The 27,296-nt window shown below is 41.3% G+C and overlaps 1 protein-coding gene across 1 annotated transcript; it reads right to left on the bottom strand.

Annotated features, from left to right (window-relative positions):
- Window positions 1-834: 834 nt before the first annotated feature.
- PWP1 (PWP1 homolog, endonuclein) lies at window positions 835-24,749 on the bottom strand. The gene is made up of 15 exons (XM_032836536.1): window positions 24,584-24,749; window positions 21,830-21,888; window positions 21,515-21,699; window positions 18,931-19,016; window positions 18,736-18,832; window positions 14,521-14,631; window positions 13,580-13,710; window positions 12,914-12,975; window positions 7,296-7,392; window positions 6,581-6,642; window positions 5,279-5,390; window positions 3,507-3,597; window positions 3,301-3,422; window positions 2,236-2,341; window positions 835-1,476 (listed from the first exon to the last, which is right to left on the bottom strand). Exons 1-15 carry the CDS (start codon window positions 24,653-24,655, stop codon window positions 1,367-1,369), a joined length of 1,503 nt encoding a protein of 500 aa, XP_032692427.1. The 5' UTR covers window positions 24,656-24,749; the 3' UTR covers window positions 835-1,366.
- Window positions 24,750-27,296: the final 2,547 nt, after the last annotated feature.

Genomic DNA, 27,296 nt, shown 5'->3' with positions numbered 1-27,296 from the left:
GTAGTCTCTTAGGATCCTTTGTATTTTGGTGGTCTATTGTTGTAACAACTTCTTTCTCATGTTTGATTTTGCATCCTATGTCCTCAGTCTAGCTAAAGGTTTGTCAATTTTCTTTAAAAAAAAAAAAAAAAGCTCTCAGATTCATTTTAGTTTCTATTTCATGTATTATTCCACTCTGATCTTTATTTCCTTCCTTCTACTAACTCTGGGCTTTGTTCCTTTTTGTAGTTTCTTGAGGTGTAAAATTAGGTTGAGAGCTCTTGTTTCTTGATCCCAGCACTGAATGCAGTGAACTTTTGGTATATCCCTTAAGTTTTGGTATGTTGTGTTTCCACTTGTCTCAAGGCCTTTTCTCTCCTTTCTTATTTGACCCATTGGCTGTTCAGTAGCATGCTATTTAATCTCCATATATTTGCAAATCTTCTAGTGTGCTTCATCTAATTTTCTAGTTTCATACCATTGTGGTCAGAAAAGATTCAATTTTCTGAAATTAAGACTTTTTTTGGTGGTACATGTGATCTTGGAGAAGTTTCCAGGTGTGCTACAGAAAATGCGTATTCTGTTGCTTTCAGAAGGAATGCTATATGCCTGTAAGGCCAATGTTTCCATATTGATTTTCTGTCTGAATGGTCTATTTCTTGATGAAAGTGGGATATTAAAGTCTGCTACTATTACTGTATTGCTGTTTTCCCCTTTATGTCTGTTAATATTTGCTTTATGCGTTTAGGTGCTCCTCTGATATTTATGAATGTTCTATCCTCTTGTTGGACTGACATCTTTATCATAATGTAATACCTCTTTTTTCTTTGATAACAGTGAATACCATGCTGGGGGAAAAGAGACATTTCACCTTTAATTTAGTCACTGAACTTTACAAGTAGCACTGAGAATATTTCTAAAATCATGAACATTAGTTGGAAAACAGTCAAGTCAGGAAAGAGCAATTCCTGGGGCACCTGCCCATGTTTATGGCTACTGTGCAATCTTGGCCAAGTCACAACCTTTCAAGGCCTGGGTTTACCCATCGTTTAAGATCAGAGGATTTTCTTCTAAAATTCCATAAATTACTACCTATTTTACAAACCTATAGGTTACTTATGACGTATTTTAGGAATTATTTTTTAAAAACCTCTTTATTATCCTCTTCCAGAAATGCAGCAGGATCCCTAAACCCCACACACTGAAAAGGCAAAGCACAAAGACCAGCCCTGTCTGTGCTGCCACCATAGCCGCAGAGGAATGTCTGGCAGCAAGAAATGAAGTTTGTTTCAGTCACTACATGGCTGTAGCTACACGTGGAGATTTCTCGGCCAGGTTTTTAAAACTGGGTTAAGGTAATAAAAACCAGGAAATTTTATGCTCCGCATTAAGACTCCATTGGTGTGTCTGAGCTCCTGCTCCCAAAGGGGCCACTAATAGATGAACTTCTCGTATGGCCAAGAACAAGCCTCTCTCGTCTTCCAAATGCTTCATTTACTAAAACACAAATAAACAGTTGAGAAGTTACCAGGTCAGAAAATTAAGAACCTATAATATAAAATACAGAGATGCAGAAATGAACAAGGATGGTTCTCTGCCCTAGTGTGGAAATTTTATAAAACTATATTTAACATGTTATCAATGGGAAATGAAATAATCAACACAGAAGTCCAGATTAACATTCTGAATGAAGTTAACCGTGTTTTAAATTGGTCTGCTATTTAACTTTCTTTGCCTTGTCCTGGTTTTAATCTACCTTGATCAAGTGACTATTTTCTCTTTCATTAACCAGCAGAAAACCTTTTTGGATTTAAAGCCTTTTTTCTACATGGAAGACTGAGGGATCAGTAGAGCTACATCTTCTGTCTGTACAGGACAAGCCAGACAACCTCAAGGTAATAAATAAGCAACAAGGTTCCCCTGAAGGGAGGGGAGGGGTCCCTTAAGGAAAGCTGGATTTTGTGGGAAGTAGTTGAGAAAAGTTGGATTATTCACACTGGGAAGGGGAGGGCTGTTCTTAGAGACCATGTTATATTTCCTTCCAGCTTTCCCATAAATTCAAATTTTGTCAAGTATTTTAAAAATAATCTACATTTAAATTGTGAAGACAAATCTGTGAACATGAGTATCTCCAAATTACATGTGATCTTATCTATTTCCTCAAGCAGACTACATTACAGGATGAACACTGGATCTACTTAATGTATTCAAGCCACACATTTTTCTCGTTTAGAAAAAGGGAATTAAAATTCTTACCTGATGAGACTGTGCTTATATCCCAGACCCGAAGCCCTTCTTTCTGACCTCCAAAGGCATAAATAAATGGTAAATCAGGGCAACAGGAAGAACAGAACAGAACTCCCTAGGAAGAGGGAAACAGATGGTCAGTCCTTCCAGAAAGCCCCAATGTAAACCCCTGCTCCTATCTACACAAATTTGAACCAGCTCACCAGTATGTCTTAAGTCTCTTGCAGAGTCTTATAAGACAAAGCCCCATAAGTTCAGCACGATGGCCATTCTGTGAGCATGTATGCACTCCGACTACTCAGGTCTCTAATCTGTTCAGTTTTCCCAGAAACTTTTATTTCCCTTTTTAAGCAATGATGTTACTATAGGTCACCATTAAATCATTTTTTACCTTCTGAATTTTTTTATGCTTATTACTAATACATAATGCATTATAGAAAACAAACACAAAGAATATAAAAATCACTAAGAATACTATTTATGTTTTGGGATAAGATTTTAAATTTAAACATTTAAGCATTTAAATATAAGTGGGAGATAGTACTATATAATTGCATCTGTAACTTACTTTCCCCACAAATATTTATACAAACAGATGTGCAGTGTTCTGTATCTACAATTACACTAACTCAGTGCCTGACATATAGTAGGTGCTCAATAAATATTTGCTAAATGAATTCTGGTTATTTCTAAATTTTTTGCTACTACATAGTAATCCATTTCGGGGTAGTCAAAACTAGTTATGCAAAGACTTAGATAAACTGACCCTAACAGCTACAGTGCCCTAAAGGTCCAAGCTTTTCTGGGATGGGCCTCAGTTCAGAGTTAAAAAAGAAAACCATGGCCATTCTACTTAAGTCCTAGAAAATCTCTTTCCATCCTTCTTCCCAAACAACTGTTCATCGTGTCTGTTAGGAAATGAACCAGATAGGACAATTTTAGAGGAACTCAATGACTCACGAACCTCCCAGCAAACCCATATTCTTTAATGCAGTGATTCCTAGGGAAAGATGACAATACAGGTCAGAAACAAACAAAAAAGCAGAAAAGGAAGATGCCCAGACAAATTCTTACCATTTTCATGTCCCTAGAGTGAACCAGACTTGGCCTGTCTCCTAATATGTCCCAGATCTTCACATACTTGTCTGCTGATGCTGTCACAAGACAGCCCTTGATTTGACTACTTAGATCAAGACCTAAAGGAAGAGATTAGTTCAGACTCTGAAATGTAGATTTACTTCATCATAAGTTAATAGAAATGAAACACTATTTGGGCTCACCAGAAATTTCATCATTGTGTGCATTAAGTGTAAAAATTGGCTTATCTGAACGTGCATCCAAATTATACACAAAGCCGTCATCTGTACTGGCCTGGAAAGAGTAAAAGACGGGCAAGGTCATGCTACATGGCAAGAAAATTTAGCAATGGGTAAGCAGTGGAAATTACAGTGGAAACCAGCTATCTACCTGAGGAGCTTATTTTTAAAAAGAAACCCACGAAAAATTTACTGGGGTATAAGCGGGATTTGTCCCTGCATGGACTAATGTAGCTGGTGCGGGTACCGCGCAGTGGGTATGAGGATGAAGCTCTGGTGGTGGTGTGGGCGAGGGTGAGAGATGGGCAAGCTGAGGTCAGGTCCAAGGGAACAGAGGCCTGGGAAGCACAGCATTTACAGTACAGGCAGAGGGAACCAGAGAGAGAGGGTATAATATAGGAGGTCAGGGCAGCAAAGAAATAGCGCTTCTGAAGAAAGCAATGAATGTCAACATTTGGCAGAAAGGATTAATCAGTAAGGAAGGCAGATTACAGTGGATTGTTACAATTCCAAGAAACGGGAGAAAAGAAGGAACCAAGAGACAGACCTAGTCAAGGATAGGAGAGAGACTTGCGCCTGTGTGCCAGCTGAGGGCAACAGCCATGACAGGAAACAAGGAGGGGAAAAAGGAACAAGTGGTAAGTCTTAATGGCTGGGCTGCGAAGAGGACAAAAAGAGGACAGAGGTCTCATCGTGGGAGCCTGGAGTGAAGGAGGCAAACCATTTAATTGTAATCACTTTCCATTTTCCTAAATATCTGTGATTTTAGTACCAATGAAAACTTGTTAGCAAATAACCTCAAATTATGTGTGCTTGAGTGCTGAGAGCCAAATTACAACACAACATTCAAATACAACTGGCACTTCACTCCTGATAACCGTAAAAGGGAATCTGGCTTTAGGACACAGCTGGGAACAGCAATGCGCCTCTGCGCACAGAGAGGAGACTAAATGTGCTCAGAATCAATGTTTCAGGAACCTTAATAAAACTACCCACTTATCTTAAGAAAGCGTTTCTTTCTCTCATTCATAAAGTACTACAAATTTTACTTTAGGAAAATTAGGAAATTTATGGATGTACCACAATTTCTTTAATCTTCTGGATGAAAGCTCGGGTTTTATTTCTCCGTGGATTGAAAGGTCTGCAGAATCTTTGGATGCTACACAGAAAACTGTTATCCTATACATATTAAGGATATTTAAACCAAGAACTTAATACTTTTTCCTATCTGGGAGACTGCTATATTAAACAGGATAGCATTCTCATCACTGAAGCTCCATTTAATTTAAATAAAATCATCTTCTTGGATGAAATTTACTATTACAAAATATAGATTAGGCATGCTTAATATTTCAAAGAAACACACTAATGATACGATCAAAATCAGGAACTAAAATGTGGCACTTTGAAATGGCTGGAAATTAGCAAAATCATTTACATGTTAACCATTTGTGGCTGCCCCATTATTGTTGAGTTTTTTTTAACCCTAAAATCTATTCCATAGTATTAATACAGAAAAAGGAAGGCGGTTGGCTGGCTCAGTTGCTAGAGCATGTGACTCTCCATTTCAGGGTTGGGAGTTCAAGGCCCATACTGGGTGTGGAGACTTAAAAAAAACAAAAAACAAACCCCAACCCTCCCCCCACAAAAACAAACCTCCACCAGAGAAAGATTCTACAATGGAATTAGAGCAAGTCATCAGTAACCTAGATAAGCAAAACAGTATGTAGTTTTACCAAAAAATGACAAGGTGAAAAGTGATTCCAAGTCACTCTCTCAATCTGCCCGCTGAATCGCCACATTCTATGGCTTTCATCTGGACTTCGGCAGTCATACAAAGCCACTGACCTGGACAGACAGGCAAAGTTAAGATTTAAGAGTTCAATTCGTCTATATATTTATAATGAAATGGTAACAAAACAACACTGTGAACTCAAGATCCAATTATATAAAGCCTGTTTTAAGGTTCTAAAATAAAGAAGAAAAAAGGAGTTGATTTTCACTAGCTGGTAGACTCTGGTTCTGTCACTTGAAGGCACTGGTGGCTCTGGATATCATAGCAGACTTGACCGTCTCCAGGCTGAGCCATCCACTCACAAGATGAATCCTCCCTATTTCCAAAAGACTAGGACAACTTTGAATTTTCCCGTTCCCAGCAGTGCTCAGAGCCAGATAATTCATGTCTTAACCACATTTACTCTATAAGCAGGTTACCGTGCTGGGGAAGCCAGTAGATAGGCTTTTATAATTCTGAATGAATCTGAACTAAAAAATATATTACTCTTCAAAAGAGTAAGGAATCAAAATAAAGACTGCAAGTTGGTTTCTGCTTCTACTGGCTCTCTCTCCCACCTTCAGACCCAATCCGCAAAAAAAAGGTGCACACGCATGACTGGAAAACCCCTGTGAGGGACTGCAGTGGGTCTAATTCCTCACCTCCCTCTCCAGCCACACTCTTTGTCAGGATTATAGGAATTTTTCCATAAAGACACTCTGTTCCCCACTCCATGTTATCTCTTTCCGCCCAGAAAGTAAGGCAGAAGTATACTAGTTCTGAGCCTCGGTCTAAAGAGGCATTGGTATCTCTGCGGAAGCGTCTGACCTCACCATGAGAACGTGTGGAGGCTGGCCCACTGGTCCCCTGAGGATAGGAAACAAGGAGGGCCCAATCTCCATAGCCCCACCAAAATAAGCCAAGATCTACCAGGTGAACCTAGCCTAGATTAGCTCAATCTTACAGTGGCGTAAGAACTATATGTCTATTGTAAGTCTATTCTAAGTCACTGAATTTTGGACAGCCTGCTTTGTAGCAATGGCAAACTCCTATGCCCTCTAAAAATCGAAGCAGGTGCTAGTTAGGAACTACATTATTACAACAGAACAACATTCCCTTAGAGACTGAAAGGACCAAAGTTGAAAGGGACAAGTGAGTATTACTGCAAGTTTAAACACTCAGTATTGTAGTCTGAGCATCAAGTCATACTTTCTGAATTAGAAGATTAAAAACAGCAGCAGTAATTCCTGCAGTGTTTTCTTACTTATCATAGGATCCAGAAATCAGAGTCTGTGCTTCAAATGGATGAAACTGCAGAGTCTGGACCTAATAGGAGAAAACATAAATAAACAAATCTATGTTTGTTTGGTTTTGGTAAAACTGCTGAGTACTTAAATCAAGAGAATCAATTTGGCAGTGTTTCTATAAATTTCTCCCTTTGAAATTTAGTAGTATTTAGAGAAACAAATGTACTACATAATCAAAAGGACAAGCATTTTCAAATAAAAGCAGATACTTTAAAGACAATGCAGGATTTCTCAAGTTGTGTTTGACAGAATACTTACATCCCTCAAATGTTAAATATACTGAGAACAAAAGAACGAGCAAACTGGGCAACTCTACATATTCTGACATATTCTGAAGTCCCCCACTGTACGCTAGCACATCTGACCTAGAGTTCTGCAACAACAGATCTGTTAAACTCTTTAACCTCATCTGGTGATTGACAGCCCTGTCTTTTTATGGGTCTCTGTAAACATGCTACAAATTACTAATGTTTCCAGTCACTTCATCTGTCTCCGTAGTTGGATCTCTAAGATGAGTAATTCTAACTATCATATGGGGCTCTGTGAGGGTCCAATAAGACAGCATGTCAAAGCACTTTATAATTTATAGAAAGTCATGTATGTTTGGGATTATTGTAGCCAACATTTGTCCCATACTTTTTAGACTCCTTTTTATCCACTCAATCACCATACCTTGTCTGTGTGTACAGCAAGGCTAGCTGCTGGTTTCCCTAAGGACATATCCCACAGAATTACGGTGTTGTCAGCTGATGCACTTGCCAGCACGTTTCTGAGAAAGGGAGGAAACAAATCAGGTAATTGTTTTTAAAGTCAAGAGCACTAAATGTAAGAATTCCATTTTCAATAACATCTAAAGGAATAAGATACTTAAGAATAAATTTAACAAAAGCATTTAAGGTTTACATATTGAAAGCTACAAAAGATTGTTGGAAGAAAGAGTATCAGAATGAATGGAAAGATATTCCATGTTCATGGATTGGAAGACTTATTTTTTTTTTAAAGATTTATCTACTTATTTAAGTAATCTCTACACCCAATGTGGGGCTCAAACTCATGATCCTGAGGATTAAGAGTTGCATGCTGCACCAACTAAGCCAGCCAGGCACCCTGATTTAATGTTGTTAAGACAGAAATACTGCTATTTATAGACTGATCTAAGGATTCGGCCAATCCCTTTCAAAATCCCTGCAGACTTTTTTTTTCTTTTTGCAAAGAATGGACAAGCTGGTTTTAAATTCATATGGAGGGGTGCCTGGGTGGCTCAGCTGGTTGCATATCCAACATATGGTTTTAGCTCAGGTTGTGATCTCACGGGTCATGGGATCGAGCCCCTCATCAGACTCTGCACTTGGTGTGAGTTTGCTTGGGATTTATTTTCCTCCCTCTGGCCCACCCACTTGCATGTACTTTCTCTAAAATAAATAAATCTTTAAAAAAAGTTCATAGGAAATGTAAAGGACTCAGAACAGCCAAAATAATCTTAGAAAAGAGAGCAAAGCTGAAAAGTTCACAGTATGGATTTCAAAATGGACTGAAAAGCCACAATAATCCTAATAATGTCATACTGGCTTAAGGACAGACATACCAGTTAACAGAATAGAATGAAGGATAAATCCTCAAATTTATGGTCATTTGTTTCTGACAAAGATGTTAAGATTATTTACTGTTCAATGGGGAAAAGAACAGTATTATCAACAAATGGCTCGGGGACAACTGGATATCTTCATGTAAAAGAATGAAGTTAGACCTCTATCTCAAATGACCTCAAAACAGATCAGGGACCTACTAATGTAAGAGCTAAAACTATTAAACTCTCAGAAGAAAACAGGTATAAATCTTTGTGACCCTGGGTTAGGCAATGATGTCTTAGGTATGACATGGAAAGCCTTAGAAACAAAAGACATAAATGAACTGGACATCACTAACATGAAAACCTTTTGTATTGTAAATGAGATCATCAAGAAAGTGAAAAGACCACAGAATGGGAGAAAATTATTTGTAAGTCATATCTGATAAAGGACTTGATTCTAGAATATATAAAGAACTCTCAAATAATAAAAAGAAAATCTAATCAGAAGATGGGCAAAGAATATGAATGGACATTTCTCTAAAGAAGATCTATAAATAGCAAATGAGCATGTGAAAAGTTGTTCATTAGGGAAATGAAAATGAAAACATGGGATACCACAACATACTCACAGGACAGGTACAATGAAAAAGAAACAATAGTAAGTGCTAGCAAAACAGAAAAATCAGCCACCATGCTGGTGGGAATGGAAATGGTATAGACACTACCATATGGCCTAGAAATTACACTCCTTAGGTATAGATCCTAGAAAATAAAAACAGGTCTGTGCAAAAATCTGTCCACTAATATTTACAGTAGCATTATTCATAATAGGCAAAAAACAATCACAAACAAAATGTCTATTAACTGGTGAACAGATACATGAAATGTCGTATATCCATTCAAGCAATTAAAAAGGAACGATGTACTAATTAATGCTCCAACAGGATGGACCTTTAAAACATTATACAAAAGTGACAGAATCCAGACACAGAAGGCCACATATTTTATGATTCCTTTTCTAAGAAGGAATGTCCAGATAGTCAAATCCAGAGAGACAGAAGATTAGTGGCTGCCTGGGGCTGGAAGGACAGGAGAAGGAGGAATGACTGTTTATAGTACAGATTGCTTTTTTGGACTGATGAAAATGTTATGGAATTAGACAGTGGAGATAGGTGTACAATTTTGGGAATACACCCCAAGTCGCTGAATTGTACAGGTTAAAGACTGAATTTCATGATATGTGATTTTAGATCTCGATTTTTTTTTTTTTTAATAAAAAAGGGCATTGGACGCCTGGGTGGCTCAGTTGGTTAAGCAGCTGCCTTCAGCTCGGGTCATGATCCCAGCGTCCTGGGATCGAGTCCCACATCAGGCTCCTTGCTTGGCAGGGAGCCTGCTTCTCCCTCTGCCTCTGCCTGCCACTCTGTCTGCCTGTGCTTGCTCTCTCTGACAAATAAATAAATAAAATCTTTAAAAAAGGGCATTAAATGCTATTAATAAGAAAAAACAATTTGCCTACCTCTTAGGGAGCAAGTGCTAATAATGTCATTCTACAAGAGAACACAGGCCTCAGAGCCCAGACAACCTGAAAAGGATTCCTGGTGCTGCCATTTACTAATCGTAAGTCTTAGAAGTCAGTCTCACTTCCTTGCCTGCCGATGAGAATGCTACAACCAGCTTCAAAGGGTTACTATTCAAGTACGTGGCTGAGTGACCAGACCACAGTAGGTCCCTGATTAATGTTAGTTGCCTGTCTTTCCTCTTTGTAAAAATAGATATTCCTGGAACCTCATTCTTCACTATCTGATTTGAAATGGCTCTGACATAGAATTAAGTCATTAGTGATCATAATATTTGTCTAGAAAATCAATATGCTGTTAAAATAAAATGTTGATGGGTCCATTTCTGGAGTATTATTTCCTCAAGAAATACTTCCATTATACAAACTGCTTTCTGTTTTATAACTCACATTTCAGTGACACAGGGAGGGTCTCTTAAGAGGATCATGTATGTTATTTCATTCTAATCAATGAATTTCAAATTTCTACCATTAAGCCCCATATACAAGTCATTAATGTTTTAAGTCCTCGGCAGGTCAAAGATTTAATGTTATTTAAATTCCCAATATTTTGTTTATATTCAATGCCTGCCAACAGCAAAAAGTTAAAATTTCACGGTACATTTTTCATCCTAGTCCTTCTCCCAACACCTGAGATTCCTTTCATATTAAAATTCTTAGTGTATCAGGCTTAAAAATAAATTACCACCCCTTCAAACTCCCAAACGCTATACTCCCAAGAAGAGTACAACAATAAGAGTATGAATGAGCAGAGAACATGCGTGTTGGTCCTGGGAGCATTTTACTACCCCAACTAGGAACAAGGTCAACATGTTATTCTTCACGACGATCCCAAACTTTTCTGTTCACCAGGGCATGTATGGCAAGAACTTAAAAGCATTCTGTACCCTCTCAGTAAAGAAAGGGGAAAGGAGAACCAAGGTCTGTAATAAGATGGAGAAAGTAGAGGAGTTAAGGAGCAAAGACACGGGTGGCCCTGCAGTCACGAAGGTGTGAGTGCAGACCGGGTACGGCAGGGGCACTGGTGCTGGCAGCGTCCGCACGGAGCTCGGGAGCTGTGGCTGGGCAAAGGCACTGCTGGATCAGCCGGAAGTGATGAGGGATTGTACCGCCAGGACAAACTCAGTTACTCAAATTAACAGCTACTATATGTAAGAATTTAGTATACATAATTACCACGACAGGTCAGATTTATAAACAACTGGGTTCCTAAAAGCAGGGCACACTCATTCTGATCTCTTATTTGTCTGCCCATTAGTTAAGAACGGGCCCAATTCAGATAAAACCTGGGGAAGTTTTAAAAAACAAAACAACACAACAGATTCTTGGGCCCTTGCTCCAGATGTGACTCAATCTTAAGGGGATTAGAGCCAGGAATTTAACCTTTACTTATTTTTTTTAAAGATTTTATTTTTAAGTAATCTCTACACCCAATGTGGGGCTTGAACTCACAACCCTGAGATCAAGAGTCGCATACGCTACCGAATGAGCCAGCCAGGTGCCCCTCACCAAATGGTTCTAACTCTGAAGAGGTCTGAACGCAAACAGCAAGACAGGATCTCCCTCGGTAAGCCAGCCCTCTGGGACCCTCCTCACAGTGCTCACAATTACAAAGTATCCCGTGTAACAGAGATGTTGAGGAAATGGGCCTTGGGTGACCCAGTTTGTTCTTACTCCTCAAGTAAGCTCAACCTGATGCTTACCTTCCTTGCCTTAGAAGCCCCTCAAACCAACCATGCTATTAGGAAAATGGCCTTCTGGGGTAACTGCTGTTTAAGGATGAGTATAAAGGATACGTGGACGACACATGCAAAAGGAGGAAGTGGAACTCTTACCTTCGACTGTACGCAACACTTAACTCAGAATGGATCCAAACACCTAAATGTAGGAGCTAAGACTCTAAAACTCGCAAGGGAAGAACCTCATGACAAGGATTTGGCAAAGATTTCTTGGATAGAACACTAAACGCACAGGCAACAAAAGTAAAAATAAATTGACTACATCAAAATTAAGAACTTCTGTGCGTCAAAGGACACTATCGAAAGGGTTAAAGGTGATCCGTCAGATGGGGGGAGATATTTGCAAATCGCGTATCTGATGAGAGGTTGTATCTGGACTATATAAAGAACTACAACTCAGTGAAAAACCAAAAACCTCAATTCAAAAATGTGCAAAGGACTTAAAAAGACATTTCTCCGAAGATACACACAAATGGGCCAACAGGCACCTGAAAAGTGCTCCACAAAATGGTGAACACAGAACTGCCACACGAAACAGCAATTTCACTTTTGGGGAGACACTCAAAAGAACTGAAAGCTGGGATATTTGTACACCCACGTTATTTACATCAATGTGCGTAACCGCAGCACTGCTCACAACGGCCAGGAGGTGGGAGCAACCCAAGCATTCGCCGACAGATGGAAAAACAAAATGTGGGCGATCCGAACAATGCAATGTCATTCGGACATTGAGAAAGGCAGTCTTGCCACATGCAACGACATGGAGAACCTTGTGCTAAGTGAAATAAGCCCGTCACCAAAGGGCCGATACTATATAATTCTACGTTTATGAGGTAACTGCAAGAGTCGATTTTACAGAGACACAAAGGTTACCAGGGCCTGGGGGCGCCAAGAATGAAGAGTTATTATTTAATGGATACATGCTTTCAATTCTGGAAGATGACAAAAGTTCTGGAGTTGGACATTGCACAACAATGTCCACTGAACTATACACTTAAAAAGTAGTTCAAATGGTAAATATTACATATATATTATCAATTGAAAAAAATTTGGATGAGATTTTGTGCAAACTAAACGAAGTGAGGGAAATGTCTTCCATAAAAAGAAACACAATTTGGCACCACTGGCAATGAAGCAGTTTTTTCCCCAGTGCTGCTGGGAGGGCGCTTGGTCACCAAGTCTGTAACGAGCCCGAGCCCCAACAGACCTTGGAGCTGGCAGGTGATGTGGGGGCTGCGAGAACACAGACGGCAAAGCCCTTGCCTTCAAGTGGCGTACGCTGCAGGAAAGGAAAGGAAGACACAGAGACCCCAACACACGACGTGGAGACAGGGGTAGGCATGAGGTAAGATGACGGTGGTTACAGTCTCTAACAACCCTCCAAATGTTATTTCTTTTTTACCTGATCAGCTTATTCCAAGAAAGGTCCAGGACAGCGTCAGTATGCCCCTCTGCTGAGGAACTCTGTAATAATTGTTTCATTACTTTTTGTATTAAAGTGACCCCTGTAATTGATCTTAATTTGAAAGATTCTTTAAATCTTAAGATTACTGTTTGATCTTCAGCAAACTTGCTTGAAGACCTAAAGAAACACCTTGCCTTTCTGTTACTTTAGGGATCCGGGATAAATACTCCTTACAGAAGACAAACTATAGCCGTTCTTAATCTAGGTGGTAGAGTTCTACAAATAACCACCCCCACCGCAAAGTTAAGTTTTAAAAGCTGCAGGAATTAATACATTGATATTTAGAATTCAACATACTAAAGGCTAAAGAGAATTCTTTCAAAAATTCCAAGAAGCATATTAGTTACTATATACATATACAGTTACTATATCAAAAAGGGTCATAACCCGAGAGTAAATGGTTTGGGGAAGGATGAATAACGTACCAATGACGTTCTGTGCAATCAGAGATCCATGCTTCCCTGGATGGGCCTTTTGAAACCACAATTATGGACAATATCTGTCCTGCTCCGCCAAGGCGTCTAACTGAAGACTATGTTCTCCGGCCTCCACCCCACCAGTAAACTCTGTCATGAGAGTTTAAGTAATTATTGACTTGTTTACCTTCTTCCCTTTCTTTTTCTTCTTTTTCGATAGCTTACTTCCAAGAGTGAAGACCGGTTCTAAAGAGTCCACTATGTCAAGGTCCCACACTTCAATAACGGGGGTCATATTTCCCACAGCAATATAGTTTCCTACAGGAGGAAGTGAGGTATTGGATTTGAAACATTTCTAATGAAAAACACTGTACCGTGGTTGAGTGACATCTTAGAGCACTTTCTCTCAAACTTTCACATGCACGTGTCGTCACCTGAATATCGTTCAAATCGTTCAAACGCATATTCCGTTTCAGGGGGGCTGGGGTGCGCCCCTACATAAGCACTCTGACCAGCTCCCAGGTGACGCCTGTCCGGTGCTGCTGGCGCTTGGACCATAATTTGAATAAAAAGGGCTCAGCCTTTTGACCCCAGGGTCCCTACTTAGGTTCTAAGAACAAAAATCATCTTCCACCTTCACCAGTGTTGTGAAAACAGGGGCCGAATCAGACCATGAATGTGAATAAACTTGGCAAACGAGACGTAAGGCTGAGCAGGACCAGATTTTACCTCTCTTAAGCAGAATGGGGCAACTAGCAGTGTGCAGCTGGGGCTACGGCAACTAACACAAGAACCTACTTCTCTCTTCAGTTTGGTTTTACTTAAGTTTTCTCAGAAAGGGCCATGCTACTTTCTGCTGGGTTTACTTCACACCGTTTTGCAGCTCCTAATGCTGTTAGCCTGTTCTTCTGCCTACAGCAATAGCAGTTCTTTATCTGACGTCTGAAGACACACAGACTCAAAACAATTACGTGACTGTGTTTTAAGAACTAACAATGTAACTTCATAAAATAATTTCATTTAAAAATCAACAATTCTGAAAACATTCATACAGAATACATAACTTATGTGGCTAGAAATAACATACAGGACTAGGACCCCCTGAGCCATCTTAGCTTTTCTAATTACCTGTAGAATCATCTGGACTGGGATCAAAATTCAGCCATTCCACACTGAGAGGGTATGCAGACAACAGTATATCATGATGCACATAAAAGGAATCTTCTTCCTGATTATAAACTGAAAATATAAAACATTGGGACGAGACTTTATTGCGTGAGTAAGAAATCACATTCCACTGAAAAGGACACACTCTCCCTGTTAAACCTACAGAAGCCCATGTGCTTAAAGCGAGACACATCTGATGGCATCAAAAGGAGCCTCCCAAGTTGTTACTGCTCAGCAAAATTCTGCAGGTCTCATATATTCCTATCACCTGGTGTGCTCCAAAGGAACAGGAATAGTGGCAAAGAACTGACATTTGCCTGAACCCCCCCATCGGCATGTGCGCTGGTTAGAACAATCCTATATCCAGTCCACCCACTACAGAAAAGAAATGCTCATGAGGGATCCATAGGGAGCATTTGATTATTTAAAGGTCTATCTGGGGGACGCCTGGGTGGCTCAGTTGGTTAAGCAGCTGCCTTCGGCTCAGGTCATGATCCCAGCGTCCTGGGATCGAGTCCCACATCGGGCTCCTTGCTCGGCAGGGAGCCTGCTTCTCCCTCTGACTCTGCCTGCCACTCTGTCTGCCTGTGCTCGCTCTCGCTCTCTCTCTCTGACAAATAAATAAATAAAATCTTCACACACACACAAAAAAAGTCTACTGTCTATAAGAATAAATAAAAAATAGCGCTGGAGAGAAATAACTCACATTTAGAAATCTAAATGCTTGTCAAGAATTACTGCTTTAGTATTTAAAGATCAACAATATAAATAAAGGTCTTGAGAACACTTTCAGAATATGACAACTAAAACAACTGGCTCTTTATCATTCAGAGTTATAATGTTAAGGAGCAAAGATATTGTTAAAATCAATGACTAAGAAGTCTTTAAAAATTATGCAATGGAATACTGATAAAACAGAGCCCAAACAATCAGAAATCTGCCCCCCAATATGCTTTTTATTAGAAAGAAGCAAAGTTAAGAGAGGCTAAGAATTTTTAAAGAAATTCCTCAGACCACTTTCTATATATGTTTTCTGAGGCAAGGGAAACAAAAGTAAAAATAAACTACGTAGAGGATACATCAAAATTAGAATCTTCTGCACAGAGAACGAAAAAATCAACAAAACTAAATGGCAACCTACAGAATGGGAGCAGATATTTGCGAATGACATATCTAATGAAGGGTTAGTATCCAAAATATATAAAGAACCTATAAAACGCAACACCAAAAAATAAATAATCCAATTGAAAAATGGACAGAAGACACGAACAGACATTTTTACAAAGAAGACCTACAGATGGCCAATAGACACATGGAACGATGCTCCACATCATTGATCAGGGAAACATAAATGAAAACTACAAGGAGAGACCACTTCGCACCTGTCAGAACGGCTAAAACCAACAACACAAGAAACAGTAGATATTGGCAAGGATGTAGAGAAAGGGGAACCCTCCTCTAACCCTGCTTGTGGAGATGTAAACCGGTGCAGCCAGTCTAGAAAACAATACAGGGGTTCCTCAGAGAGTTAAAAACAGAACTACCCTACAATCCAGCAATCACACTACTAGGTATTTACCCAAAGAATACAAAAGTACGAATGTAAAGGGGGACATGGACCCCGATGTTTATATTTATACATTATCTACAACAATCAAATTATGGAAAGAGCCCAAATGTCCATTGACTGATGAATGGGTAAAGATGTGGTGTGTGTTACACACACACACACACACACACACAGGAATATTACTCAGCCATAAAGAATGAAATCTTGCCATTTGCGAGGATATGGATAGAGCTAGAGAGTATCCCACTAAATGAAATAAGTCAGAGAAAGACAAATACCATATGATTTCACTTACATGTGGAATTTAAGAAACAAAACAAGCAACAGGAATAAAGAGAGAGAGACTGTAAACCAAGAAATAGACTCTTAACTGTGGAGAACTGATGGTCACCAGAATGGAGGTGGGTGGGTGCTGGGAGCAACAGGTGATGGGGACGAAGGAGGGCACTTGCTGTGATGAGCCCCAGTGACGCATGGAGGTGCTGAATCACTGTAGTGTACACCCCAAACTAATATTACACTGTATGTTCACTAGCTGGAATTTAAATAAAAACTTTTCAAAAATTCCTCAAACCTCTGCATCTGGGTTAGATCCTGGATCAGCAGATTCCAAGTCACGTTCTATCCTATACTTCATGACCAATGTTTAAAATGGAAAACCTGTGGTCCTGCGAGAACCTCAACTATGGTCAAAGTACCCAGCTAACATTTTAGATAAATATGATGATGAAGCTGTAAAATAATCTCCTTTTATCCATGTCAAATCAACATTCAGATCAGCTTTTGAGTGCAATTTTGAATTTATTCTTGCCTAGAGATATGCTAAATAATTTGGAGATCCACATCAGATCCAAGGTCTCTTTAATGATGTCGATTAGACTAAGGAAGTAGGACTACCACTGCTTTAGCTTCTTAACCCCTCTCCGATACTCACTAAATACAAAGGAATGACTCCAGTAAGCTCTCAAAGGAAAATGTACAAAAATCAATGGTAAACTGAGTTTTGATTTTTGAAATTAGAACTTTTTTTTAAGAATTTATTTATTTATTTGACAGAAAGAGATCATAAATAGGTAGAGAGGCAGGTGGCGGGGGGAGCAGGCCTCCTGCTGAGCAGAGAGCTGGATGTGGGGCTTGATTCCAGGACCCTGAGACCATGACCTGAGCCAAAGGCAGAGGCTTAATTCACTGAGCCACCCAGGCACCGCTAGAATTGTTGTTTGTTTGGGTTTTTTTGGTAAAGATTTTATTTATCTGACAGAGAGAGAGAGAGAAATCATAAGTAGGCAGAGAGGCAGGCAGAGAGAGAGAGGGGAAGCAGGCTTCCTGCCAAGCAGAGAGCCCAATGCGGGGCTCTATCCCAGGACCCCGAGATCATGACCCAAGCCGAAGGCAGAGGCCTAACCCACTGAGCCACCCAGGTAGCCCTAGAATTGGTTTTTTAAAAATTTTGCCACATGGTTTTTATTTGAAATATGTAAAAAGTTCAAAGATCATTAGAAGAATAACTGCACTGAGGTTTCTACTATTTAAAGCCTTTTCATTTTATAAATAGATCCACAATGGGCCATGGGATCAAAATGGCCTAATCCACAGACTTCCTGAAGGCAGTCTTAAGGATTGTGAGGATTTCAAAAAATCCAAGCTATGAAATGGAGTAAGTGACAAAGTAACCTAGAAGATGTAAAAAAAAAAAAAAAATTAAACATAAAGATTTTAATTTTCAAGCTATGCAACTGTGTTTCTATAGCAAAAGGCCTTAGCTTAATATCTTTAAAGCTTCAAATTTTAAAGACAGATGATTAGAAGATTGTTAAGGACAGAGATGTCTGAGGATGTGCACAGAAGGGATAAAAAAAAACAGAAGGGAAAATCTAGAGGCAGAATACTGTAGACGTCTTGAAGTCTATTTTTTTTAGAAAACAGTTATTCAATTAATGTTTGTTGACATAATAAATATCGACATTAAATACATCTGATTTAAAAATCCAAATGAAAAAGAAAAATTCAAATCAGTGCCCACTTCAGATTCAAAGCATTCACTTCCGGCTGTGGTGCAAATATTCCTTGAACTGGGAAAGGAGACTAGAGGAATGGAAGCCCTTGCATTGAGTTTTTGTGAAGGAATGCAGGGGAAATATGTGGGAAAAAGCAGAATAAAAACCTGTCTATTGAGTATAATCTTCACCACGTAAAGAAAAAGTACGCAGAAAAGAGACTGGAGTAAAAAGTCAGGGCAACAAGTTACCTCACGGTAACAGGACTGTAATTGTTTCCTGTATTTTTATATGGCTTTACTTCTAGGTTTTCTCCAATGCGGAGAGAGGGAGAGTGAAAAACTGGCAAAACTGTTCGAAAAAATACTAAACCTGGGCGCACACACACACACCAGGAGACCTATTTCCATAAATAAGTCATGTACGAGTGACATACCAGACCACACATGCCCAGGCACAACGACCAGCGTATCTACGGACTGTATATAATTAACCATGTAACTTAAATAAGATCCACCAGGAACTGTGCCTGAAAATTCACAATAGTAGCTATTATAGTGATTATTTCCATCTTAGAGAACCTTTCCCCAAGGGCTGTCCCCCACTTACCATGGACCTCTAAATTGCACTGGTCTTGTTCAGCTCTGCCACAAACGATCAGATTGTCACTGGGCTTGATCAAGAAATCTTCACGTTCATATTGCTCCTAAGTGGAGAGAATAAGTCATTAACTAGAAGCAGATATTTGGTAAGGTTTTCCAAACACTTAAGAAACATAATTAGAGAAGCCACGTAAATATTTACCGTATCTTTCAGAGTAACATAAGGATCTTGATCATTACTTCCATAGACTGTAAGACCCAAGAGAGATTCACCGAGAGTTTCAGTATCTGTAAGAATTCATAAATTGAACAGTCATTTCGACAAAAGCATTTTCCTAAGGTATCCCGTCTTAGCTCCAACTATCTGTTTCATAATTAACTGGATCATCCACAGGTGGGAAAGGAAATACTGGATAATAAACAGGAATTTAAACGCCATTTATAGGGGGACGTGGGGGGGTACAGTCAGTTATGTGTCTGACTCTAGGTTTCAGCACAGGTCATGGTCTCAGGGTCTGTATCAGACTCCGTGCTCAGCGGGGAGTCTGCTTAAGCCTCTCCCTCTCCCCTCAACACATATGCTCTCTAATGAATAAATCTTTAAAAAAAAAAAAAACATGTATACTGGAATGCATGCTTGATAGTCTTGGTCTTCACAATGTTCCAATAAAATTAAACTGTAAAGTTCTCTCTTAGAAAATACTAGCACTTTGCTCAGATTTTCTAACTGGCTCCTTATAGTCATTATTAAAAGTACAGTTATGGGGCACCCAGACGGTTTGGTCAGTTAAATGTCTGACTCTTGATTTCAGCTCAGATTGTGATCTCAGGGGTGAGATCAAGCCCTGAGTCGGGCTCCGTGCTGGACATGGAGCCTGCTTAAGATTCTCTCTCCCTCTGTCCCTCCTTGCTCCTCATAAATTAAAAAAAAACAAAAAACAAAAAAAGTGTACTTATTATTAAAAAGACAGAAAACTATCCTACGACACTGGAATTGATGCAGAATAAGGGCTACCTGGTCAAATCAAATAAGAATGATGGGTCGGGGCACCTGGGTGGCTCAGTGGGTTAAGCCTCTGCTTTTGGCTCAGGTCATGATCTCAAGGTCCTGGAATTGAGCCCCACATCAGGCTCTCTGCTCAGCAGGGAGCCTGCTTCCCCCCTCTCTTTCTGCCTGCTGCTCTGCCTACTTGTGATCTCCCTGTCGAATAAACAAATAAAATCTTAAAAAAAAAAATGATGGGCTTCACAAAGTTAAATTGGTTATTCTATTGCAAGATTAGAACCGCTTATATGTGGGGCACCTGAGTGGCTCAGTGGGTTAAAGCCTCTGCCTTCGGCTCAGTTCATGATCCCAGGGTCCTGGGATTGAGCCCCACTTCACTCTCTGCTTGGCAGGGAGCCTGCTTCCCTTCCTCTTTCTCTGCCTGCCTTTCTGCCTACTTGTGATCTCTGTCAAATAAATAAAATAAAAATCCTTAAAAAAAAAAAAAAAAAAAGAACTGCTTATATGCTAATTTGCTATATGACTCTGAAAGAGATGCTATTATGCCTTTCTCACTAAACTTATCTCAAATTAGAATTCTCCTATGGCAGATCTGCAAGGGTGACCTAGAGTAGACCCCAGATAACATAAAACTCAGGAAAGAAATAAACTCTAATTGTTAGGGAAAGCTACTTTCAGGAGACAGGACTAATCTGTCTTAAACATCTAATAAACAACAGAGATGGGAATTTCAACTAGATGAGAAAGACAGCCAATAATCCACACAGTGTGGAGATTATTAAGAAGTGATTTCTTTTTTTTTTTTTTTTTTTTTAATTTATTTGAGAGAGAGAAAGAAAGCACGAGCAGGGGGAGAGGCAGAGGGAAAGAGACAAGCAGACTCCCTGCTGGGTGGGGAGCCTGACACAGAGCATGATCCCAGGACACTGAGCTCATGACCTGAGCTGAAGTCAGATGCTTAACCGAATGAACCACCCAGGTGCCCCAAGAAGCTGTTTCTGAATGCCATTTCTCCAGGCTGGGTTAGCTCTTACTTTCTCTGTATTCCCATGGCATCTGTCCTAGCAGGATGGTCACAAGCTTAGGAGTGCACAACTCAGAGTCCAGTGGAAAAAACTATTCTCTGCATCTAATGAAGTGTACTCTGAGAGTAAAGGCTTGGCAGCAACAGAATGTTCAACCCTCAGCTCCACTGTCCACCACTGTGTGGCCCTGGCAAAGTCATTTCATCTTTGGAAGCCTCAGTTTTCTTTGCAAAATGGGGGTAATAACACCTCTCTCATTATTGCAAAGAGACACAAGTTACAGATTTTTTATTTTCATTTGGGTACAGCTGAAACACAGTATTAGTTTCAAGTGTACAACGCAGTGATAATCTCCTATGCATCATGCCACGCTCACAGGTGTAGCAACCATCTGTCACCACAGAGCGCGATCACAGCATCTCTGACTATATTCCCTATACTGTAGCTTTCATCCCCAAGACTTACTCGTTCTGTAACTGGAAGCCTGTATCTCCCACTCCCCTTTGCCCATCCCCCAACTTGAATTACAGATCATACCCACCACTTGCAATAAAATATACAATACTACGCTTTTTTACGTCTTAGTTTAGTAGGTTAGCTTATTTCTTCAACTAGCTTAGTAAACATGTTATCTGCCTTGGACTTGAGCCAGATTATTTGACCGGTATAAAGGACAACAAAAGCTCTAAAACAGCAGAAGCATGATCTAATACACTGAGCCTGTGATTAAAAACCAGAATTAAGTGAACTCTAACCTGGGTCACCTTCCTCATCATATTTATCTAAGTCGTACTCAGCCAGCTCATCATCATCCAGCGTCCTGTCATCCTCTGGGTCGCCATCTTCCAGGGGCTCCCTTGGTCGTGCCTGGGTACGTGCACTCTGCATGCCATCTTCCGAAGGATCGCCTTTCTCCTCTTCGTCACTGCCACCTTCTTCTCTGTGCCAAGGAACAAAAAAGAGAAATCACCCAAATGGTACCATCTGACAATAAGACCACCTCATCATCACTGTTTGAAATTTACATTTCATCTGGACTTGACTTTAGATATCAACAATCCTAAACTTACTGTAATTTTTCCTTAGCTTCAGCAATGAGACGTTTTACTTCTTCTTTACTAAGTTCTACCTATAAGAGAGCAAACATTTCATTACCATACAGTTAAGGAAATCTTTATAAATCTCTGAGTTAAAAAGAAGTCTGCAAACTAATGTAAAATATAACTTCAAAAAATATCAAGAATCAAACTTCAATCCAGACTCCCTAAATTTACCATAAGTGGGATTTTCACAGGTCTTTATAATTAAATCCATTTCCCACCTGAAAGTTTAAAAAAAAAAAACCAAAAACGCTGCTCAGTCTACTTCTTCCTAGACTTTTCAGAAAAGACTAACTTGTATAAACTGGCTTCTGTGACAGTCCATCTCATTTTCTTTCAACTATTCTGATTTCTTCTTGGCTACTTCTCATTTCCCCTATGAGTATTCCTAAGTAAATTACCCCTACCTTGGTCCCCTGCTCTTTTCCTGGTTCTTACTGCCAAATACTCATTATGAGTCACAGGCTATCACTTCCTTACAAAGGTCATTCATTCTGAAGACTAAAACTAACTGATTACCCCTAACTCATCCTTCTCTAGTGCCCCCATACTCCAGTTGCATCTTTCTTTCTTTCCTTTTTTTTTTGCAGACTCCCTGCAGCCTGGAGCCTGACAACGTAGGACTCTTGATCTCACGACCCTGAGATCATGACCTGAGCCAAAATCAAGAGTCAGATGCATAACCTCCTGAGCCACCCAGCCACCACCCCCCTTCCATCTTTCCAGCTGCCTTTAAGACTCTCCACTTGGGAAATCCTGTTCAAAAGGATCATTGGAATCATTCTCTTTATTTCAAAACTGGCATTCTTTCATCTAACCAATGCTTTAATGCCTTTTAAAACATCCCATTATTGCGAAACTGTAAACTCACTGAAGACAGAAATCAACTTCTTGTTCTGTGTTTACACACATAACTCAGTGCTCAGCCCCTAGTAGGGATGGATGCTTGATGACAGACGATGACTCAGTCACTCAGTTTGCACTAAACATCTCTAGTAATATGGAAATCCTCCTGAGGGAGGACATTCATTGTTCCAGAAATTAAAGGCTTTTAAAATTAAAAGATTTTTTTAAGATACTGATTTTTCGGGGCACCTGGGTGGCTCAGTGGATTAAGCCTCTGCCTTCAGCTCAGGTCATGATCTCAGGGTCCTGGGATCGAGCCCCGCATCGGGCTCTCTGCTCAGCGGGGAGCCTGCTTTCCCCTCTCTCTGCCTGCCTCTCTGTCAAATAAATAAATAAAATCTTTCAAAAAAAAAAGATACTTATTTTTCTAATTACTCTCACTGATCTCAGTTTTTCTGGGATTTTGTAGAATAAACTTAATCTCTTCTTCCTATTTTGATTTTTGTAGAATAAACGCAAACTCTTCAAGCAGTGGTTTTACCAAACTTGTCTGCAATTAAAATCACGTGGTAGGGGGAGGGAATCTTCTCACACTCCAGACCAATTAAATCACAATATGCAGGAGTGGGGCGCAGGCACCGTATTTTTTTTTTTAAAGTAAGCTGCAAGCCCAATGGGGGCAGGCGGGTGTGTGGCACTTGAACTCATGACCCTGTGATCAAGAGCCCAGGCTCCACCAATGAAGCCAGTGAGGTGCCCCAGACATCACTACTTTTTGAAGCTCCCCAAGTGGTTCCAGTGTGTGGACATGTCTGGAACTCATATAGTCTTTAAAAGGTTACATGTCCCTTTTTAATAACAACTATTACCTCCTTCAATAATTTCTATTGAGATAATTTACTGGCCCCATTCTTTCTCTCTCTATATATATGCAATGAGCACCTACTGGAGCCAAACACGGGAGAAACTGGTGAATAAAACAAGCACAGTCTGTCCCCTGGTGGAATTTAAACCTTCCAAGCCCTCATTCTTGTTAACCTCACCTCCCAGCCACTTACATTCCTATCACTTTTCCCATCTCTGTCATCCCTGGCCCAATTACATTCAGTCCCCCCACCCTTTCCATTCATAGCATTTACTCCCACGGCCATATATGCACATGTCAACTCCATAAAGGCAGGGGATTTTTCTGTTTTGTTTATGCCTACCCTTGGACCCTGAACAATGCCCAACCCACAGAAAGCTCTTAGTAAATATCAGCTGAAGAACTTAAATAGTCTTCACCTCTACCACTGACTCATTCTCGAACTTCTGCAGGTTTTTTCCTTCTTAATGTGTCAGGTTTACCTCTCATCACTCACTGCCACAACATCTCACTTGGATCACTGCGAGAAATTCCCAATTCCGCGCCCAGCCTCACGACGTCATAGTCTCCATACCGGTTGTTCTACCCCACAGCTCTCGTCCTGCCCAGAATGCCAAGCACACGAGTAGAAAGTGGTTTCCCACTATCCCGTGCTCCCTCTTCCCGCTATGCCTGAACACGCACTGGAGTGAGCGTGAAGCCTCACTGCTGTCAGTAAGAAGTTGAGAGATTTCCCACTGTGAGCAGCACCCCGCCCCCTTCCCGCCCGCCAGGCCCACGTGCTCGCCAATTCGGGGGTGGGCTGGACTCCGGGGAAGAGACCGAGAGGGGGCGCGGCCCCCGACTCGGAGCCGGAGGGCCCCTCATCACAATCAGGCCAAAGCCGGCCTCACCCCGGCCAGTCACACCAGCCAGGCCCAGGCCGCGTGGAGCGGGTCCAGGGTCTCTAGGCGGGCCAGGACGAGGATGTCGCGAAGAGGCCGCTCCCCCTACCTCCGAGCGGCCAGGCCTACCTTGTCTGGCGTCTCTTTGGCCACGCCGCAGCGGACCCAGGCCACGCACGTCACCTGCCGACTGCGGTTCATGGTCCTCTCAGCTCAAGGACGCCTCACGCTACAGATTGGCCCGCAGCAGCACTGGGACCTCCACCGCCCTGCGGTCGCCAGGCTCTCTGACAAGCCTGGGCTGCTGCTTGCACACGGCGCACGCGCAGGCGCTGATTTCTGCGCCTCCGCGCCTTCTTGTGACGTCATTCCAGGGCGACCGACGGGAAAGGGGTGGGAAAGGGGTTGGAAGCAGAAATGGCTGCGCCGGGAATCCACGCGGGGGTGGACGGGGCTGTGTGGGTTGATGTGAATGGGCTTTTCCAGACGGCCCCACCTGTGACAGTCTCTGCAGACTTCACGGAGGCAATAAATAAAACTGGAACTGTACGGGTCAGAGACCTTTATTTTGCCTGCAGTTGCATAGACTTCGCTGACAAATGGTAGGGTTTGTGGTTTTCTTCTTTCAAAGCTTTCTCCAAAATAGCTTTGTCATTTCAAGGGAGTTCAAGCGCTGTGTTGGGCTCCACGGAGCCTACTTAAAAAAATAAATAAATGAAAATAGAAAGTTTGACTACCCAGAGGCCACTATGTTGCGAGAAGGGCACATAGGAAGAGGCCACGCTTGGGTGCTCCAGTAGGCAGTCCCAAGTTTTTGGGTCAGCCCAGGCATGTAAATGTAAGGGCTCTAGATGATGCCAGCACCCAGACACCGATTTACCCCCGCCATTGAGTCTCTCTGGCTGAGGCCCAGACACCATGGAGCAGGAATGAATTGTCGCCTCTGTGCCCTGCCTCAAATTCTCACCCCCAGAATCTGTGATCTTCGTTAAATGGATGTTTCAAACCGTTACGGGTTTTTTTTAATTCTCCCATAATATATTTTTTTAAAGATTTTATTTATTTGACAGAGAGAGATCACAAGTGGGCAGAGAGGCAAGCAGAGAGAGAGAGAGAGAGAGGAGGAAGCAGGCTCCCCGCAGAGCAGAGAGCCCGATGTGGGACTCCATCCCAGGACCCTGAGATCATGACCTGAACTGAAGGCAGAGGCTTAACCACTGAGCCACCCAGGTGCCCCTCCCATAATATTTTTAAGATGACAAAATACATATAAAATTCACCATGTTAACCATTGTTATTAGTTTTTTAAATTTTTCATTTATTTGAGAGAGGGAGAGAGAGCATGAGCAGGAGGAGGAATGGAGGGGCGGAGACAAATGGAGAAGCCGGCTCCCCAGTTAGCAGGGAGCCCAGTTCGGGACTTGATCCCAGGACCCTGGGATAATGACCTGAGCAGAAGGCGGTTAATGGACTGAGCCATCCAGGTGCCCCTAAGTCATTTTTCAACGTGCAATTTGGTGGCATTAAGTACCAAACCACTAAGTTTTGAGGTCATTTTTTAAATGCAGCAATAAGGGGCGCCTGGGTGGCTCAGTGGGTTAAAGCCTCTGCCTTCGGCTCAGGTCATGATCCCAGGGTCCTGGGATCGAGCCCTGCATCAAGCCCCGAATCGGGCTCTCTGCTCAGCGGGGAGCCTGCTTCCTCCTCTCTCTCTGCCTGCCTCTCTGCTTACTTGTGATCTGTCAAATAAATAGTAAATCTTTAAAAAAAAATAAATAAAATCTCATAAAATGCAGCAATAATAACTGGAACAGGCAAGCACCTGTGCTATATTTAGAGTAGGGCACATGAAATGATTTATTAGTAGAGGCTGATTTAATAACACTTAGCTGGGCTCAGTCAGGTGTGTGGGTGGAAATACAAGAAACGGGCTTCTATTTGAGTATTTGCCTCTGGATCTCTTCCCTCCGTGGGCTGCCCTCTTAGGAACCAGCTGCTGCTTTATCATGGTGCCTGGTGCAGAGTGGACACTTGATAACTATTTTTTAAGACATTTTATTTATTTACTTGACAGAGAGGAAGGGAGAGAGAGCACACGCAGGAGGAAGGGCAGAGGGAGAGGGAGAAGCAGACTTCCCACTGAGCAGGGAGCCTGGCACAGGGCTCAAGCCCAGGATCCTGGGATCATGACCTGAGCTGAAGGCAACACTTAACCAGCTGAGCTGCCCAGGTGCCCTGATAACTATTTATTTAAGTGAATGAGCAAATTAAAGCCTAGAAAGTGGGATAGAACTCTGGTTATTTGGGGCCTGCCAAGCTTCCATTTGGATGCTGGGCTTATTTATGTCGGACATTTGGCCACTTCAAGCCAAGTTGTAAATTCCCTTTAAAAATGAAACTCCAACTGCAGTTGGCATTATTCTTTATAACAAGAATTGAAAACGATTGAGCTTAAGTAGCTCCATTTCTAAGCCTGAATCTTGGGAACGCTGATGAGTGTATTTGAGTCAGAAAAGTCTCTTTGCCAGAGGCCAGAAAAAAATTGTACTTGGTTGCAGGTTGGTTATTCTTAGAGTTAAAGGTCCCAAAGGAGAGGACCCAGGCCCAACCCAGGCTCTTGTTACACACTCTAGCTCAGGGCTGTGTATAATTAGTTTATAAACATTAGTTCTGATTGGTCGTGAGCTCTGGTAGGAAGTGAAGCCTGAGTACCCTCCTCCCTGATCATAAGAGGCTCTCTTTCCCGCCCCTCCTCCAGCTAACCGCAATAATAGCTGATAAGGAGTGGAAGGAATAAGGAGATCATTACCAGTTAAGTGCTGGGGACTTGTACCACAAACAG

Source organism: Lontra canadensis, unplaced genomic scaffold (genome assembly GCF_010015895.1).
Source record: "Lontra canadensis isolate GAN:19392208 unplaced genomic scaffold, GSC_riverotter_1.0 scaffold93, whole genome shotgun sequence".
NCBI lineage: Eukaryota > Metazoa > Chordata > Mammalia > Carnivora > Mustelidae > Lontra > Lontra canadensis.
The sequence above is the reverse complement of the archived record's forward strand: the minus strand, read 5'-3'. Positions and strand labels throughout refer to the sequence as shown.

Coding starts and splice junctions, on each gene's coding strand:
- PWP1 (XM_032836536.1), bottom strand. CDS start 24,655: ATGAACCGCAGTCGGCAGGTGACGTGCGTGGCCTGGGTCCGCTGCGGC. Junction 12,976..13,579: donor AGAAAAAGAAAGGGAAGAAG/GTAAACAAGTCA, acceptor CAATTATTACAG/AGTTCCTCAGCAGAGGGGCA. Junction 3,423..3,506: donor ACACAATGATGAAATTTCTG/GTGAGCCCAAAT, acceptor CTCTTCCTTTAG/GTCTTGATCTAAGTAGTCAA.